The sequence below is a fragment of the Osmerus eperlanus genome, chromosome 15, assembly GCF_963692335.1.
Source record: "Osmerus eperlanus chromosome 15, fOsmEpe2.1, whole genome shotgun sequence".
NCBI classification, from domain to species: Eukaryota; Metazoa; Chordata; class Actinopteri; order Osmeriformes; family Osmeridae; genus Osmerus; species Osmerus eperlanus.
The window spans coordinates 13058566-13076968 of NC_085032.1; the positions used below are offsets into that span (position 1 = coordinate 13058566).

General features: G+C 40.4%; 2 protein-coding genes across 2 annotated transcripts; both read left to right on the forward strand.

Annotated features, from left to right (window-relative positions):
• Window positions 1–272: 272 nt before the first annotated feature.
• On the forward strand, window positions 273–1744 carry mos (v-mos Moloney murine sarcoma viral oncogene homolog). Its single transcript, XM_062479614.1, has one exon. It carries the CDS (start codon window positions 407–409, stop codon window positions 1487–1489), a length of 1083 nt encoding a protein of 360 aa, XP_062335598.1. The 5' UTR covers window positions 273–406; the 3' UTR covers window positions 1490–1744.
• A 2420-nt stretch (window positions 1745–4164) lies between these two features.
• Window positions 4165–7329, forward strand: LOC134035276 (cerebellin-2-like). Its single transcript, XM_062480259.1, has 4 exons — window positions 4165–4506; window positions 4864–5419; window positions 6026–6145; window positions 6328–7329. The coding sequence occupies exons 2-4, from the start codon at window positions 5132–5134 to the stop codon at window positions 6523–6525; spliced, it is 606 nt and encodes a 201-aa protein (XP_062336243.1). The 5' UTR covers window positions 4165–4506; window positions 4864–5131; the 3' UTR covers window positions 6526–7329.
• The last annotated feature ends 11074 nt before the right edge of the window (window positions 7330–18403 follow it).

The window sequence follows — 18403 nt, forward strand, 5'->3', positions numbered from 1 at the left end:
TGTTTGAAGTTTAAACTGCAGTGGCTGTCATGGGTATAGCTAGATATTATCCCGTGTTCATCCATCCGTTATTCTTCTACAATCTTGCATAAGGAGAAACTCATTATTGACATCAACAGTTCTCTGGTCAGGGAACTGTTTAGACGCCTTATATTAGGCTTCTTAATATAAGTAAGTAGCATAAGCCTAATTGCTCTGCGGCCAACAAAAACATGCCCACCAAAAAGCCCATTAGTCAATTGATTTAACCGACCATACTTTCAATCGTTGTTTCAACTAGCAGCTGATGAAGCAATTAGCTTATCTAATGACAGCCGTGTTGTAGCCTATGGCTGCAGCTCATGACTTTCGTGTGAATCGCATATGAAACTAGACCTTCAAGGTATGGAAAGAGCGCACAAAGGAAATGCCTTCTCCAATTCCCATGACACGCTTGTTGTCCAGGGAACTTTATCAGTGTCTTAATTTCGGGGCTTGCAGCAGTCCGTTGGCAAAAAACGCTTCTATTTCAACCTTGCGAGTACCAGCTCAAAGATTACATGGAAAGATTGCAACCAGGCTTTGGTCGTCCACGATCCTGTGGAAAGAACTACATTCTATGCAATCAATTGGATCGGGCGGCTTTGGGTCCGTGTACAGGGGGGTGTACTTCGGAGAAACTGTAGCGGTCAAAAAAGTAAAGAAGTGCACCAAGAACAAGCTTGCATCCAGACAAAGCTTTTGGGCAGAGTTGAACGCTGGTCATTTGCGACATAAAAACATTGTACGCATCATAGCAGCGACAACATGCGTGCCGGTCAATTTAGAAAATGAGGACAACATTGGAACCATTCTGATGGAATATGTTGGAAATCGAAATCTTCACCAGGTTATATACGATTGTGCAGAGGAGCTTGGAGTCGTTAGATGGACTAAGTTCTCCATAGATATTGCTCACGGGCTTGATTTTCTTCATAAGAACGACATTTTGCATTTAGATCTAAAACCTGCCAATGTATTGGTTTCGATGGAGGATGTTTGTAAAATAGTTGATTTTGGCTCTTCACTGAAACTGGATCAAGGGAGTGATATGCCAGAAAATAGGCCCTTGCTGAGTCATGTTGGGGGTACGTATACTCACAGAGCACCTGAACTGTTGAAAGGAGAAGACGTATCTCCTAAAGCAGATATCTACTCCTTCGGCATAACTCTTTGGCAATTAATCACAAGAGGGCAGCCATATGTGGGTGAGCGCCAACATGTTCTGTATGCAGTAGTAGCGTATGAGTTACGACCTTCCGTCAAAGACAACCCATTCTTCGACACTCAGGAGGGTGATAGCTGCCGGTCCCTTTTGTGCAGATGCTGGGGCAGCGAGGCCAAGTTGAGACCAAGTGCACAAGAGATCATCGTTCATCTGGAAACGGTTCAATCATTTTCTGACATTTTTATATTGGAGGTGGAGGTTGACCTACCCGCCCGTAATGAAGTTACCCGAGTGCAAACATAAGATACTATTTTAATCATTTAAATCTAACTCAGCAATTGTGCACAAGTAACCGTGTTTGGTCGCTATACTGTTTTAGAAAAAAAGGGAATTGTAGAATCATACAGTAAATGTGTAAACTGTTTTAACATTTAGGAAATATGTTTTAGCCTACCTCTGGCCACGTAAAGTATGAATTTAAAATGTATTTGTGATTTTTTCCAGTGTCTGAAATAAGCAATATTTAAGATATCATTAAAACATTACTATTTTAAAGTTTATTTGTACTTGATCGTTTATCTTGAGTAGCCTATACTTTGCAACCTTCTACGTTTTGCATTCAAAACGCTGTTGTTAACAAATCTACATTTAATTGCTTTGACTTAGCAATGCACTTTCTTTTCTGGATCTGTTTCCACAAGTTTCTTTTCAACTGAATCATTTGGAGTGTTCTGTTGCATAGCCTATTAATGTAATTACTCTGAGAATTCAAATGTGACTGCCACCCTTGATTATTTTGGTATAGTAGCCGATGGAACACTTGACTGAATCAAGTCATGTTCTGAGAGAATGTCAACATCAAACCCTCATGCTCCCGCTACTAAGATATTTTCTAGGTATGGACAACATCCGCACTTTTATTACCCAAGCCAACTCCTCTAGGGAGTTACACCTGCTTAAAGGTGAAATGGTTTGACTTGCAGTCAAATGCAAACATTTCTATTTTTACAGATGATGTAGACGCCATCGTGGTTCAAGTGTAATATGAAATGAGAAGTGATTATATAAATGAACACATCTGGTTTCAAAACTTTGGTACTGAAAATAGTGCTCCAGTGGAATGTTGAGTCAGGACATAACAGCACTAGGTATCCTCCTGACTAGTGGCATCCAGAGTTTCCCTTTGATTATGTGACTAGGCCAGTAACAAGTCTCCGAGCCAACACATGGATAACTACTGTTATCCTGTATACTGTACTGACCTCTGTTGGTCGGCCTCTGCATGCACAGAAGTCTCAATCTGTCAGTTTCTTTACTTTACTGACTTTTCTCCATTATCTGTTCAAGGCCTTGATGTAATCATTCAGCCAGAGGCATGTGGTGCCAGAATCAAGAATGGCCAGGCGTTAAAATCTTTCACTAGCTCCTTGTTTGTTGAAGGTAAACCTCCCTGCTAGGAACTGGAGCTTTTTGAAATGCCTCAATAATCTTCCTAGCAGGAGTAGAGCTACTTTTTAAGTATATGAGTGCAAGTTGGTGCACTTTGAATTGTTATAGGATGAGGCAGAAGTGCATTAGCCTAGCTTTGTGGTCAGACATGGAGTCATCCCTTATCTGTTCAAATAAGAACAGAACTAAATCAAGTATTTTGATATGTGGGGGATCCGTAACAGACTGAACCTCATAAAAAGTCATCATGGTTTATAAAGTCAGCTGGTTGGGTATGACAGAAGCAGTAGCCATGGATATGACACTCAGATATCACACTCAGGCATTCAGAGAATTCTTGGATCATTGTTTTCAAGCAAACAGAATCTAACGACAGCAGCAAAGAGGGAGTTGAAGGAATGATCAAATGATCTGTAATTCTTCTCCACAGAAGCACTCGTAATTAGATGGCATAATTTTGTATCAAAGTCAAGAGCTTCATAACAAATCAAACATGCTACTAGGAATCACGCAGTCATACAGTATTATTCAAACAAATATTTTCCACTGTCTGACCTGTGGATTAGGCAGATAAACAGTCGCAGTAGAAAAGCCATGACTTTTCATTTCAATAAGGAAGACAGCTACTACATGCCAAACAGCAAAGGATCAGGATCTCTCCATTCCTAGGAGCTAATGTGCTTCACTACCTGTCAGGGAAAATCACCATTACAGTGTCAGTACTGTCAGACATTTGCCTCATGTAGGAAAAGCCACTCTCAGGGCAGTGACAGCCTCAAGTATAGAAATACCAGGTCCTACCTCTATTTGACATTTCATGTTTTTTTGTAGTTATGTGTCCTTTTACATGCCCGGGGTCAGTTTTGGCTTGTGGATACCTGATGTTATTCTTCTGCATGGCTTAACAGTCTGCCACTGACAATTACATGTGTCAAATCAAGTGGGAAGGAGTGGGCAGTGCACTTTATGTACTGGAATATATGGAGGCCTAGCCCCAACAGATAAGCAGTGAAGATCAACATAGTCTGTTTGTGTAAATTGAGTTTTGTGAATTGAAGAACATCTAAAAAAAGGATTTAGGTTGGTTTAGGTACAGTCCTCTGTGACATTGCTTGTAAAATGGCCTGTGCAAGGGTTATGCACAAATAACATTGATTTGCTTTGATTAAAATTGTCTGTATAGTATTAGCTACTGGAGAAAGTTGACCTCTGATGTCCATCAGGTGTGAATTGTTGATGGTGACCCTTCTACACATCTACTTATTTAGGGGGGTTAAAGGTACACGCTTTTGTATTTTGCAACTTGCAAGTATTTTGATGGCAAAAAGACAAACGAAACTGAACTGCAGTCCTATGACCACTGGGTGTCGCACAAGTCTTTCTGTTCATACATACATCTGTTCATACATACATAAAATTTCAGTTTTGTACTCAAATTAGTGGCATGCATCCCGAATCCGAATAGTGCCAAATACACGCAGCCCGCCGTTCTTACGCTTTCATCTCATTAATCAGTTTGCGACAAGAAAACAGGCAGCATATAAATTGCTGGTGCACTGGAGGAAAGTAAACTCTCCAATCCCGCGAGGTCCAACTGATACCTGAGCTCACAAATTCAAGTGGTTATGTAAAACAAACACATTCATCTGAGCATATAGTCTTTCTTAGTTGAGTGTGGAAGAAGCTCTGTCGTGGTTATACGTTCAGATACTTTTACAGTAGATGGGCGTGATGGGCGTGAATCGTTTCTCTAAACGGAACCAAGAGGCGCTTCATCTGCACAGACGACCATGCGCTCTGTTCACCTGCGCTCTGATGAGTAGGCTACTGTAGGCTACACGAAAGAGAAATCAGGGCTATGGATAATACAGGTACGTTGGGTGACTTTTCCATATTCATTTCTTGGATACTGTTTTAATAGCGTAGAACATCATGTTGTGAGTTGAACAACAAAACACGTTTTGCCACTGACATTAACAACCATCATATGTAATTTGTCTTTGATTACGGGCACTTTATGAATGGATTATTTATTATAGCAAGAAAATACCATGACCAGCTAATACTCTTCATTATGCCTATCACTCATAGTTTATCTTGACGCCCTTCTGTCAATTGCTATGCCTTTTACGCATACGACTGTTAAAAACATGTTTCGTCATCTTAAATTGTGGGCCTTTAAGGATTTGCCAAAACTCTCATTCTTATTTTGTCTCTTAAATCACCAGGATATACAGCCTCAGCTGTCTGAAGACTCCCTAAATCTACTGGAACAAACAGGAGGGAGGAGAGTATGAAAGAGAGTTTTAGTGCGTGTGTCAAGAGGATGTGTGTTTGAGAAAGAGAGAGAGAGAGCGAGTGAAAAAGAGAGAGGGAGAGAAAGACGAGGAGAGCAAGTAAAAGAGGAGTATACGGCTGGACCAGGTGATCGAGTCCTAACAAACCTCCAAGGGGCTGCCGGGTAGTATCAGTGTGCACAGGATCAGTGTTCCGACCATGGTGCCAATGCGCTGCCTGGGACACTGTGCCATGCTGGCACTGACGCTCCTCTTGGGATGCGGCGTGGTGCTATGCCTCGGCCAAAACGACACGGAGCCAATCGTACTGGAAGGCAAGTGTCTGGTGGTCTGTGACTCCAACCCCTCCTCGGACGGAGGAGTCACCTCCTCGCTCGGGATATCTGTCCGCTCCGCTGGCGCCAAGGTGGCTTTCTCCGCGGTGCGCGGGACTAATCACGAGCCGTCGGAGATGAGCAACACGTCCATGACTATCTATTTTGACCAGGTGAGATCAGTCCGTTATTTGTCCATCTTGACGAATAATTAGTACACAATTAAGCTTTTATATTAAGTTAGTTTACAACATTTATTGATTTTATTTGACAGTAGCCTAGATCTACAGGTTAGTTCCTAAGAGGCTGTAATAAGTTTTTGTGGACTGCTTTGTGCGTCTGTCCATTATGCGAATGCATAATAACTCGCAAACGCATGGTCAGTGTTGGGAGGAATAGTACATAATTCCAAAATGATTCGTGTTGTAATTAGTTGTAATAATTTTTCAAGATTTCAGATATGTATTTAGGTTTCTGGACTGATTAGGGCCTCATCAATCTGCGACACTGACCCCCTTGTGTTCACTATCAACATGAACATATTTTCTGAACTGTCGATGTAAAAAAACCAAACACAAAATAAATAAATAAAGTAAAACAAAAAGTAACACAGTAAAATGAAGAAGCGTTCTTACTGTACAGGCAATCGTTACGTACAGTCTATGAGAATGAGATATAATGTTCATGCAGTAGACTAGGTAAACCATGTCGTAATCTCTTTCATGGCAAATCCGTTTGTGGACCTATTGGTGGATTACACACTATCGCTTTTGTTACAGGTATTAGTGAACATCGGCAACCATTTCGATCTTAAAGCGAGTGTGTTCCTGGCGCCACGCAGGGGAATCTACAGCTTCAGCTTTCATGTGGTGAAGGTATACAACAGACAAACCATACAGGTGAGTCACGCTTTTTGCATTCCCTCTATCGGCCTACAGTAAAAATCGGATGGAAATGATTTCAGTTTCATTTCATGTCTAACAATGGGACTATCACTGCAGCCTACGGATTCTGTGAATCATTTAGTGGGAGGTACGGTTGAAATTGTAAATCTAAAAATGCTCGTCCTCCGTTATCCCAGGTCAACCTGATGCAGAACGACTACCCGGTTATATCAGCTTTTGCCGGTGACCAGGACGTTACGCGGGAGGCGGCTAGCAATGGGGTTTTGCTGATGGTGGAGCGCGAGGACCGTGTTTATCTGAAGCTGGAACGGGGCACGCTCATGGGCGGTTGGAAATACTCCACTTTCTCAGGCTTTTTAGTCTTCCCACTATAATCAAATTTGCGATTCGTTTATCACCACGTGACCCTCCTTCACTTGGGGAAGAACAAGCAAACATGACATTTATTTAAACACAGCCGTCAGCCAAGGACGCCGACAAAATGTGTACCTACACTCCTTATATATTGGCTATATATATATATAAGTAAAGCAACGTTTCCCTGGAATTCATATCCAAATCCAACGACCAACGCAATCTGGATAACAAATCGATCGAGCTGTGACGTGCACATATCGATTAGGCCTCCTTGGATATTATCGCTGGGGAAAAACTTTTTTTCAACAGACAAGTCAGTGTACCTGTGTGTACCTGGACAACTGGACAAATCAGAAGATTATATGAAGAACTAAGTGTATTATGAGTGTTCTCTATTTTATGTTTGTATAGCGTTTCTGTCTAGTGAGATGTATGGATTATGGACATCTAGAGAAGTGCTTTCACACCCAAGGCATTTTTTTGCACGAATGGAAGATTTTTTTTGTGCTGTCCATGGTGTTGCATTTGGATGCTCAACATAGCCTATTGAAAACAAGCCAAATGGAGGCCGCATACTATTCAGAGTTTATTAAAAGAGAAAAAAACAACATATTTCTGCCAATGGAAACAACTTTAAGCTCTTTTATTAACAATTTATCTAATTTATAAAAATACATATTCACATGATGGTGTATTCTACATTTCGGATCTGCGTAGCTTTGACTGATTTAGTGTTCAGTGCTCACAAAATGTACTTTGTGAAAATAACATAAAAAAACCCTATATGTCCCGCCTAATAAAATATATTGTATTGTATAAGCTACGCATCTATTTACTTGTATTGTATAACATTTTACACAAAATAATAGAATGGAAAGACGTCAGGCCTGCCGGTGAAGTGAGCTCAACCTTCACAGAGACATGTTTGCACAACTACTTCAGGTTCACCAGGCACGGTTAACTGGTGAAGCTTATGGTGCTGAACACAGCTGCTGCTGTAAAAAGAGCAAAGAGCTCACATCCTTCACCACCGGAAATTAAATGATAATAGTAGATAGTAGATAGATCAGTAGTAGATTCAAATAGAATTAAATGAGGTCTAATAATAAATTAAAAAAAAGCTTAAATCACGTAAAGTTTTTCTTGCGTTTCCTCAAAGTTATAAAATGCACACACGCACACACACACACACACACGCAGGCACACACACACACATGCACGCATCACACACACCACCTGCAATACTATTTATGCTTGGTATGCCGATTCATTTAAGTGATTATAATTACCAAAGTATACATGTCGACAAAACTAAGTGTGGCCTGATTCTTGGCCCTTATAGCCATAATTTTATTTGATTATAATTTGTTTTAAAAACATCCTCGGCAGACATGTAAACAATGAAACAAGATGGCTAACTAGCAGTATCACTGACACAAGGTAATCCAGTTTGTTTTCTGGGATCAACATGTCCTGAAAATCAACAGCTATTGAAATGAGAAAGAATTGTATTTTTCAGCTTAGAATTATGCACATTTGTGAACATTTACAGTAGGTGATCAGACTGGTATGTGTAATCTGGGTGAACATTTTACTTCCGTGTTGTGCACACAGATCCTCCATGTGATGTTAGATACTACTGCATTGAGTAGAATGGCTCTGCTAAGATAACCATCCATTGAGTGGAACGGCTCTGTCATTACAATGTTGCCTCCCTCCCAGCAGTCAATGCATTTTCAAAACAAGTAGTTGAGCCCATACTGACTTAATAATTGTGTAGTTAATTTGTAAAGTAGTTATTTTGGAAATGATTCCTTTTGGCATTTTTGAGTATAGTATTGGGCTGTATCTGGAGAAAAAACATCTTTAAATATTTTAAATGTAGTCAAATGGTTTGTCCATCTTTAGAGGCCTTCAGTTCATTTTGATAACTATTGTTGATGTAAAACATTTCCAATGTTCAAAAGCTCAAATTGCAGTCATAGTCCAAGAAAACAACATTGATAGTAATATCATATGTGCTAAAAGTGTCACAGTCATGGTGGTACTCCTAATAAGATCACGCATTATACCGTTTTTGGTGTTTGCCTTGGGAACAGTCTCCACAGTATACAGTTAGGTCCATAAATATTTGGACATTGACACAATTTTCATCATTTTGGCTCTGTATACCACCACAATGGATTTGTGGTGGTACAATCAAGATGTGCTTTAAGTGCAGACTTTCAGCTTTAATTTCAGGGTATTTACATCCAAATCAGGTGAACGGTGTAGGAATTACAACACATTTTATATGTGCCCCCCCCCCCTTTTTAAGGGACCAAAATCAAATTTTCAAATCAAATTTATTTGTATAGCCCTTTTTACACGCAAGCATGTCACAGAGGGCTTCACATATGCCCATAGAACTGCCCCTCAACCAACCTAAACCCTCAAGGAAGACAAGGAAAAACTCCCAAAAAACTCTCAACAGGAGAAAAAAAATGGAAGAAACCTTGGGAGGAGCAATTCAGAGAGGGATCCCCTCCTCCAGAGACGGTTGGTGGGAGAGAGGAGCAGAACACAGGCTAAACATAGTCATACAGTGTCGATGGGTTTTTAAAACATGAAATGATGAAAGTAATTGGACAATTGGCTGCTCAGCTGTTCCATGGCCAGGTGTATGTTATTCCCTCATGGGAGTTCGTTATTTCATTGACAAGGAGCAGATAAAAGGTCTAGAGTTCATTTCAAGTATGGTATTTGTGTTTGGAATCTGTTGCTGTCAACTCTCAATATGAAGTCCAAAGAGCTGTCACCATCAGTGAAGCAAGCCATCGTTAGGCTGAAAAATCAAAACAAACCTATCAGAGAGATAGCAAAAACATTAGGTGTGGCCAAATCAACTGTTTGGTACATTCTTAAAAAGAAAGAACGCACTGGTGAGCTCAGCAACACCAAAAGACCCGGAAGACCACGGAAAACAACTGTGGTGGATGACAGAAGAATTCTTTCCCTGGTGAAGAAAAACCCCTTCACAACAGTTGGCCAGATCAAGAACACTCTCCAGGAGGTAGGCGTATCTGTGTCAAAGTCAAAAATTAAGAGAAGACTTCACCAGAGTAAATACAGAGGGTTCACCACAAGATGTAAGCCATTGGTGAGTCTCAAAAACAGGAAGACCAGATTAGAGTTTGCCAAAAAACATCTAAAAGAGCCTGTACAGTTCTGGAACAACATTCTATGGACAGATGAGACCAAGATAAACTTGTACCAGAATGATGGGAAGAGAAGAGTATGGAGAAGGGAAGGAACTGCTCATGATCCAAAGCATACCACCTCATCAGTGAAGCATGGTGGAGGTAGTGTTATGGCGTAAGCATGTATGGCTGCCAATGGAACTGGTTCCCTTGTATTTATCGATGATGTGACTGCTGACAAAAGCAGTAGGATGAATTCTGAAGTGTTTCTGGCAATATTATCTGCTCAGATTCAGCCAAATGCTTCAGAACTCATAGGACGGCGCTTCACAGTGCAGATGGACAATGACCCGAAGCATACTGCGAAAGCAACCAAAGAGTTTTTTAAGGCAAAGAAGTGGAATGTTCTGCAATGGCCAAGTCAATCACCTGACCTAAATCCAATTGAGCATGCATTTCACTTGCTAAAGACAAAACTGAAGGGAAAATGCCCCAAGAACAAGCAGGAACTGAAGACAGTTGCAGTAGAGGCCTGGCAGCGCATCACCAGGGACGAAACCCAGCGTCTGGTGATGTCTATGGGTTCCAGACTTCAGGCTGTCATTGACTGCAAAGGATTTGCAACCAAGTATTAAAAGTAACAATTAGATGTATGATTATGTTAGTTTGTCCAATTATTTTTGGTCCCTTAAAAAGAGGGGGGCCACATATAAAATGTGTTGTAATTCCTACACCGTTCACCTGATTTGGATGTAAATACCCTGAAATTAAAGCTGAAAGTCTGCACTTAAAGCACATCTTGATTGTTTCATTTCAAATCCATTGTGGTGGTATACAGAGCCAAAATGATGAAAATTGTGTCAATGTCCAAATATTTATGGACCTAACTGTATATCAAATATGCAAGATGATAAAAGCACCATGTGTCTACCCCAAACTGTAATAAATCCTGGTATATGGATATCATTTTATGGATGTCCAGATGGCACGGTATACTGCACTTTGTGGGCCTCATATAAATAATTATAAAACTGGGATGGCCAATTAAAAGCCCTGAGGTAAAATGTGTCAGCCTTCAGCCTTTAAAAAGCACCCATGTTCAAAGTTGGAACAGTTCAATGCTATAGGAAAAATCAGCATTGATAACTCTATCTGCTTTAGTCTCGAACATCACAAACAACAGGATTGTACATTTAAGAGGGCCATCAGAGTGCAAGAAGATGCAATACTTCATGCATTAGACTCCAAATTACATATTACAGTTATTGGAAGGATATTATCTGTAGGTTCAAGCTTCCATAATGGATGTCAGTTTCATTTATTCAGGAATCTGAAGGTTTGGTGCACACACACACGCACGCGCACGCACGCACACACACACACACACACACACACACACACACACACACACACACACACACACACACACACACACACACACACACACAGCTGAGACACGCCTGTAATACCTGATCATTCACCCTTCAACAAAATGACACAGATCATAACATATCAAAACGACTATAATTAGGGCAACAGATTTAGTTTTTTCCTGGTGTTGGTACAGACAAAATTGTTGTCTTATTGCATACGCAAATAAAAGCTACCTTCTTGGAATCTACATTCCTTTCTAATTTAAAATGTATATAAATTCATTTTTACAATACAAAAAAGCCAACAACTGATGTACAGTGTACATTAAGATAAGGTATGTGTTGAAAAGGGGGCCTTCCCCTTTATTTTTCAGTATGTATGGCCCACGGTTATAGCACAATGTGCTTTTTCAATTGTGATTTTAGACTGAATACAACAGACTCCTGCTCTCTAATGTGTTGTTCTTTAAAGATGGACTGACTGGCCTTGGAAATACTAATACTTTTCACAATTACCTTGCTAACTTCTTCACAGAAATGTAGAGAACCTTGTTGCTTGCTGCTTGGGAGCAATTTAAAAAGCCTGCAATGCCAAACACAACACCTTATATAACCCCATTAACAAATGCATTGACAAATTGATGGGGTTTGAAAAACCAAGACGCAAGTAGATTAAAAAAATAAACCAACCGTATGCTTTGAATGTTAAATGCTTTTGTCACTCAAGGACCATTACTTTTTGAGAACTAGCTAGTTGACCATGACAAGCTGATCTCTTCTACATTGTCTGACTGCTTATTCCATCCAGTTGATCATGAATATCCTCTCTTTACTATGCTGTAGTACCACACACAGGTGCTGGGACCAGACAGCTTTTTGAATAGCATGCTGCTTGTGTGGTGTCCTGTGGGGCCTTTCATGAACACTGTGCAGCCTAAGGTTCACTGAATATTTCTGACTCTGGACTAATTCCTGTCCAGGCTATGTTATTTGAGGACCACTTTTGCATGATATTTCACAGTCAACCTTTTCAGGTGAACATGTATGCTGCCACAGGAAGCTACAGCAGTCTCAGAACATCCCACATAACTCAAACATCATAATACAAATTCTAAGTAGTATTTTGTTAAAAGGAACAGCACAAAAAAACTAAACCATTTGAAAAAGACAGATCAACAGTTTATTCAACCACTTTTATGACCATTGATCATTGTAAATCAAGCACAGAAAAAAGCAGTCCACCAAACTGGAATCCTCCACAGCCCTGGTTGTGGCAAAAATTTCCGAAAGTGTGATTCTGGGTGATAATAAGCCTTTCACAACACTATTTTTATTCAGGGTGCTTTGAGGCAGACCTAGAGGCAGTTCAGTTCCTCTACAGTTTGAAAATGACACCTAGGCCCACTCAATCTAATATCTAATGTGGCAGCAAGTTAAAAGGAAATGCATACTGAATGTCATCTTTTATTGCCACCTTTAATGGCCCGACCCTTTATATCATTATTAAAAGTTCTTTCCATAGGTTCCCTTCCGAACGAGCTCTGTTAATTTCATGGCCTTTAGTAATAGTAGCATTTTGTCTGCATAGCAAGAGACACATTACCACCGGTGCCCTTCTATTCCAGGAAATAAAATTAAAGACTTTAAAAGGTAAAGGAAGGGCCTCATCATAGAGAAATATGTCCCTTCTTGAAACATCTATTTTCTTTATTCACAGATTAGTGGTGATCATTTCTCATCCATCTCAGACCTTGCTATTACAGTTTGCAGTAGTGAGATGACCAAGCTAATTTGTGCCATGGATGGAAAGACGCGGATGACAACATAGGACATCATGTGGCAGTGGCTTGTTAATAATGCATTTGTTTTGCTTTACAAATTAGGAGAGGCATATCACAGACTCACATCAGTCTCAGAAGTGCCTCCGTGGCAAGGGGGCCAGTGTCAATCAGATCGCTGATGAGAGGGAGAGACAGAGGAGAGAAGATGAGTAGAATAGAACAATCATTGTTTATTCCTTCTGCTTTTGCCTCAGTCTACAATAGGCATTTTGCTAAAACAGGCAATTCTCCAAGGACAGTACACTTCACCAGCCCACCCCAGCCCACCCCTAGCCCTCCTATTTATACAGACAGCAGTGGGATATGCAGAGCTAGGCACCCGAAGCTCATGTTAGATATCCCATGATCTGATGGTTTCCAATATATCCTCTGTCTACAGTCACTGCCTGCCCGGGTGAAGGAACAGGGAAAATGCCTCATTACTACTGTACCTACATGAAGACTAGAAGACAGATACTGTATGTGAGATGTGTATGATCTGATCACCAGGAATAGGCACACATATACCCACATGCAGTATATAACACACACACATGTATATACATACATGGTTAAAAGCAGTAGTCATGAGTTTTTAACAGGATATATACAGGTCATACTGTACTAATAATAATTGTATAGATCACTTTAACTATAAAGGTTTCATGAGGTCAAACCTGTTCTGTGTTTGTCTTCTTAGCATGTCTTAGCCTATTTCTGCTCAGGACTGTTCAGTATGTGAGTTATAAAGCAGAGAAAGGATTTGTATATTTAATAAATGCAGTAAACCTTACACACAGAACCGGGACCTATTCATGAAGACCAAAGAGAAGAGTTAATGAGAATACTGTAGTTCTGCCTCTGTGTCGCTCCAGTACATTGCTCATTAACAAGTAAACATATCAGTTCTGACAGAGGCCGGGACACCAACAATGGCTCTGCAACAACAATATATAATGTATCACAATGGACTTTTTTACCATTATACACAAACTCCTATGTGTAATATACGCTAGTTATTTCCTCATGTGGATATCTCAATTAAGATTTTGCCCGAAATTACTGACTGATGCATGCAACACAGAAGCCTATAGTGCCAGGAGATTTTAAGGATGTTTATTTGTTTAGTGTTGTGTCAAAATTCCTTTAGAAAACATGATGTTATAGATGAGGTGTAGTGAGGGGTCAAATCAATGTCTCTGAGGTAAAAAAAAAAAACAGGAAAGCAAAGAAACCTGAGGATGTCAGGCTCATCATATCATAAACATGTTGCTTAACAAGTCTGGAGGAAATATTTGATTAAGTCTGTATTCACTGGTGGCACTGGAGCCTGTGGCATCATGGGGGACCTTGAGGAGCGCTACAGGCATGTTTGAGGGCTAAATAAAAGAAATCCTGTTGAGAGCCCAGGTTGACCTGCAATTAATCTGTTGCAGTGAGCACAGAAACCCATCCCTACTTCAATAGTCTTTGACTATTGATTATTGATGTGACACACTACCCTTCCATCATAGCCAAAGAAAGAAATAATCACCCGTGTTCATTTTGTTATTGTTTTTTTTATGAACCTATGAGCCTCTTTTCATAGTTTCAATGCACGTTGACTTAAAGTGCACGTTGACTTGAAGTGCACGTTGACTAAAAGTGCATGTGTAAAGGATTGAGTCTATAACATGGGGGGATGGGGACTAGAGGCTACGGGATCTGTCTGAAGAGTGAAACCACAACTGTACACTGTCATCTTCGGGTATGAACGCACACTGACTTGTGCAATGTTGTTGTACTATACCTCACACAAAACAGAATCTGATTATATAACTATAATTGAATGTTATAGTGGTTATGCAGAGGGCATGGAATAGCTATTTTGTATTGGTAAGAAAGGAAAGTCTCTGTGTTGAGAAAGGCACATTTGCCCAATCAAAGCGTTTTCCCATTCTGCCCCAGTTCCGGTGAGATCCCCGTCTGGTTTGACAATCTGTTTTGATGGAAATCAGTTGTTTTTGCTCCTCTCTCATCTTCCCTCTCGCTGCTCTTCAGGCCTCTTGAAGTTTCCTGTGCTGTGAAGCAGCGGATGAGGCTGGAAACTATCACAGAACATCAACACCACAAGATCCAATGCACACCAACCCAGGGGAATGGCACCATATAGAATCCAATCAACTCCACCGAAAATAGTTCTTCAAGGCAGAGGTGTTGGTTTGGCTTGAATGATGGAGGACGAAGATGTAAATGAGACATACTGTTGTTACCACATGGTCCTAAAGTATGACCACTTCCCACATGCAGTCAGAACCTGCACCTCTTTATTTCGCATGGTCCTAAATCACAGTCAGTTACCTCCCTTCCTCTGGCTGTGATATAAAAAGGACAAGTGACAAGTGAAATACAAGGGGAATTGTAATAGAGTAATACCATTGTTGTGAGAGGATGAAGAGATAATGGGCTCTATCTTTGTCATGCAGATGCGAAAGGCATGCTCCTGTCAAAAGCCAAATGTCACATTACCAACGCTACAAGCAAAATGGAAAGAAATTGGTTGTCAGTCAGTGAGCTGTGTTTATTATACAGGTGGTTAATTGAATAATGCAATAACTGAAAACTGTGTATGTGGAGCTGGTGGTTCTGTGTATGTGGAGCTGGTGGTTCTGGGTATGTGGAGCTGGTGGTTCTGGGTATGTGGAGCTTGTGGTTCTATGTATGTGGAGCTGGTGGTTCTGTGTATGTGGAGCTGGTGGTTCTGTGTACACACAATACAGGCCTTTGGAGGCCATTTATTATTTTGGCTGTTAAATTCAATTCATCGAATAAAAACATTTCAACTATGATACTGTGTGACACTGTATAAATAGATAAACGTAAACAGTAATTAATCTGATATTTGGAAATCAGTCTGTTTTTGACTGTTTGACTGTTTTTAACTAATAGATACTGTTGTAGCCACTTATTTGATGGTGTCTTCTGATGCTTTCTTTGGTGCAAAATGGTGACCCACAAAGTTTGGATAAAGGAACAGTACAGAATTTGTTTAGTTGCTTATCCCATCATCTGTCCAAGTGTCTCATGACTAAAGTAATTCCCATGATCAGTAGAATTATTGTTTAGAAGTTGGGGAATTGTTTAACAGATTCACAATTCCAAATAGTGATTTTTTTGTTGTTGCTTGTGGTAAAGTTTCATGGCTACCTCATACTGCTCAATGTCAGAGATACTGTAGAAAACCCGGTTTAGGCTGAGTGAGGAGAGGGGAGGGGTGGATGAGAACGTTTCCCATCTTTTTTCTCCATCGCTTCTGCACTCCTCTTATTATTATTTTTTCTCTTTTTTCTCTCTGGAATACCCATGCTCAGTCAACAACTGCCAATTCATCGTCTGACATTGAAGGTATGATCAGCACTCTAAAAGTAACACCAGACAGAGAAAATAAGTTGAGAAAACCTAGTTTTTCCTGGGCACTGGGAAAATTCTTTTTGTTATGTGTTTTTTTGTACCTGTCTTTTATATTCTGAAGTTTAGGATTGTTTTTAAATAAAGTGTGTTTTTTCTGCTCCCAATGTGGGGCCCCTCCCTCTGCTTTCCTTCTCCTTGGCTCTTTCTTTCTTTCATTCTTTCTTTCTTTCTTTTTTCTTTCTCTCTCATTCTGTCCCATGAGTTTTTAAGACACATTTTTCACTCTATTTATCCTTCCTTTCCCCTCTTTCCACACAACTCTTATTCTTTTTTTTTTTTAACTTGTCTTCTGAGAAGTTTAAGAGAAATAGCTCTACTGACAACCCTCTTACTGTGCAGTGTGCAAACTGTTCTGAACTCATAGTGTAGCTGTCGTCCTCAATACCATTCCTCAACACAACTAACACCAAATTAGGAAGCTTAGCTCCTCCTCTACCATCAGAGGTGTTCTTTGTGTTGTGAAGGAAGCTATGAAAGGATATTTTATCTGCAATGTAAAGAAAGGGCTGTGCTTGAAACATCCTAGAAAGAGTCAATTGAAGTTATGTTAAAATAGGGCAAAGGCGTTGTGTTTTGTAAGCGCTTTTTAGCGCTTCCCCTTCTCTCTGCCTTTGCTCGCCCTATTCACCCCACCTCTCCATGATCTGTCCCAGGTGTTCCATCACTGTTGAGATTTAATATTGTAAAAAGAACATGAATGACAGGCCCAGGCAACCCCGCTCCCCTCAGCCGCAGGCTGCTGTTATTTTATAGCTTATACCATTCTGTTTTAATATGTGATGTGATCCTATACCCCTCTCACGGTCGGTTCCCTTCAACTAACAACCCACCCCGCTGAATCAAATCAGGAGAATATAAGAACATGCAAACAGGCCAAATTGGCTTCCAGGAGAGCTAAAATCAATCTAAACTGAAAATTGCAGAGAAAGAAGCCTTGGGATATTTGGGGAAGAGAGAGAGGAAGAGAGTGAGAGAGAGAGACAGAGGCGAGAGAGAGGAAAGAGAGAGAGCGAGGTGAAAGAGAGATAGGAGAGAGAGAGAAAAGCCAATGATGTTTTGGGTAATATGAACATAAAATGCCACAGCATCAATTACTGAATGATTGAAGAGGATCCGACAGCGGATGTTCCCGCTGCTTTTGAGAAGAGAGACAAAGCTGATGGATAGAAACCATTTATTCTGACTTAAGAACATTCCTAAATATTTACAATATATTCAGAATGCTCCGGGTACAACAACATCTGTGTAAGAGTCTGGATCATTTTGTTGTTCATAGTCCATCACTTATTGGTTGTTCAGGTGTGGAAAATTACACACTACAAAATAAATGAGTCTGATAAATCAAGTATTGGAATTCCTAAAGCATGAGTCTACATAATAGTGTCTAATGAAAAGGGATAAGAATCTGGAGATCTTGACTCGCAGTCGCAGGGCAGCCCTGTGTTAGAACTGTTGGAAGCAGAAGAGAGGTTTTGACATGGCATGAAGTTTCTATTGGCCTTCTATGTCTCTCTATCTGTTTCTCTCCTCTCTCTCCCTCTCTCTGTTGTTCCCTCCCTCTCTCTTACACTCTTTTATCTTTCTCTCTTTTTCTTTTGCTGTTTTTTTTCCTTTTTAGCCTACGTTCTGTCTCAACCACGCTCTCCCCTCGTCTGCCTGTCTCCGGCTCTCTCTCTCTTTGCTGCTTAGTTAAGCTAAGTGATAGGCTATGGCAGGGCTGCTCCTCTCTAAAGAGAAAGGGATCATTAGAGAGCTACAGAGAGACACTACTGCCCCCAGGGGAAGGATGACAGTTCGTCACCGCCCTGGGGGTTATACCTTCCTTTTAGAATATGGAAATCAAAGAGGGTGCAGAGAAATTTGAATAGAATAAGATGAAACTCTTTCATGCCTTTTTTCCCCTCCTCCTACCGATAATTATTCTCTGAAAACAGGGAAATCGTGTGAAGAAAAAAAATCTAAAGCCTCACATCATTTTGAACTGATAATGATTAATCATACAGTGATGATCAGCTTATTTCAAAGTGAAAGTATGTGTTTGAGGATGGTGGGAGAAAAAACTATTAAATGTTA

Bases quoted from the DNA above. Each gene is read 5' to 3' on its own strand.
- mos (XM_062479614.1), top strand. From the start codon at position 407: ATGCCTTCTCCAATTCCCATGACACGCTTGTTGTCCAGGGAACTTTAT.
- LOC134035276 (XM_062480259.1), top strand. From the start codon at position 5,132: ATGGTGCCAATGCGCTGCCTGGGACACTGTGCCATGCTGGCACTGACG. The intron at 5,420-6,025 runs GTGAGATCAGTC...CTTTTGTTACAG, and splicing joins TGACTATCTATTTTGACCAG to GTATTAGTGAACATCGGCAA. The intron at 6,146-6,327 runs GTGAGTCACGCT...CCGTTATCCCAG, and splicing joins ACAACAGACAAACCATACAG to GTCAACCTGATGCAGAACGA.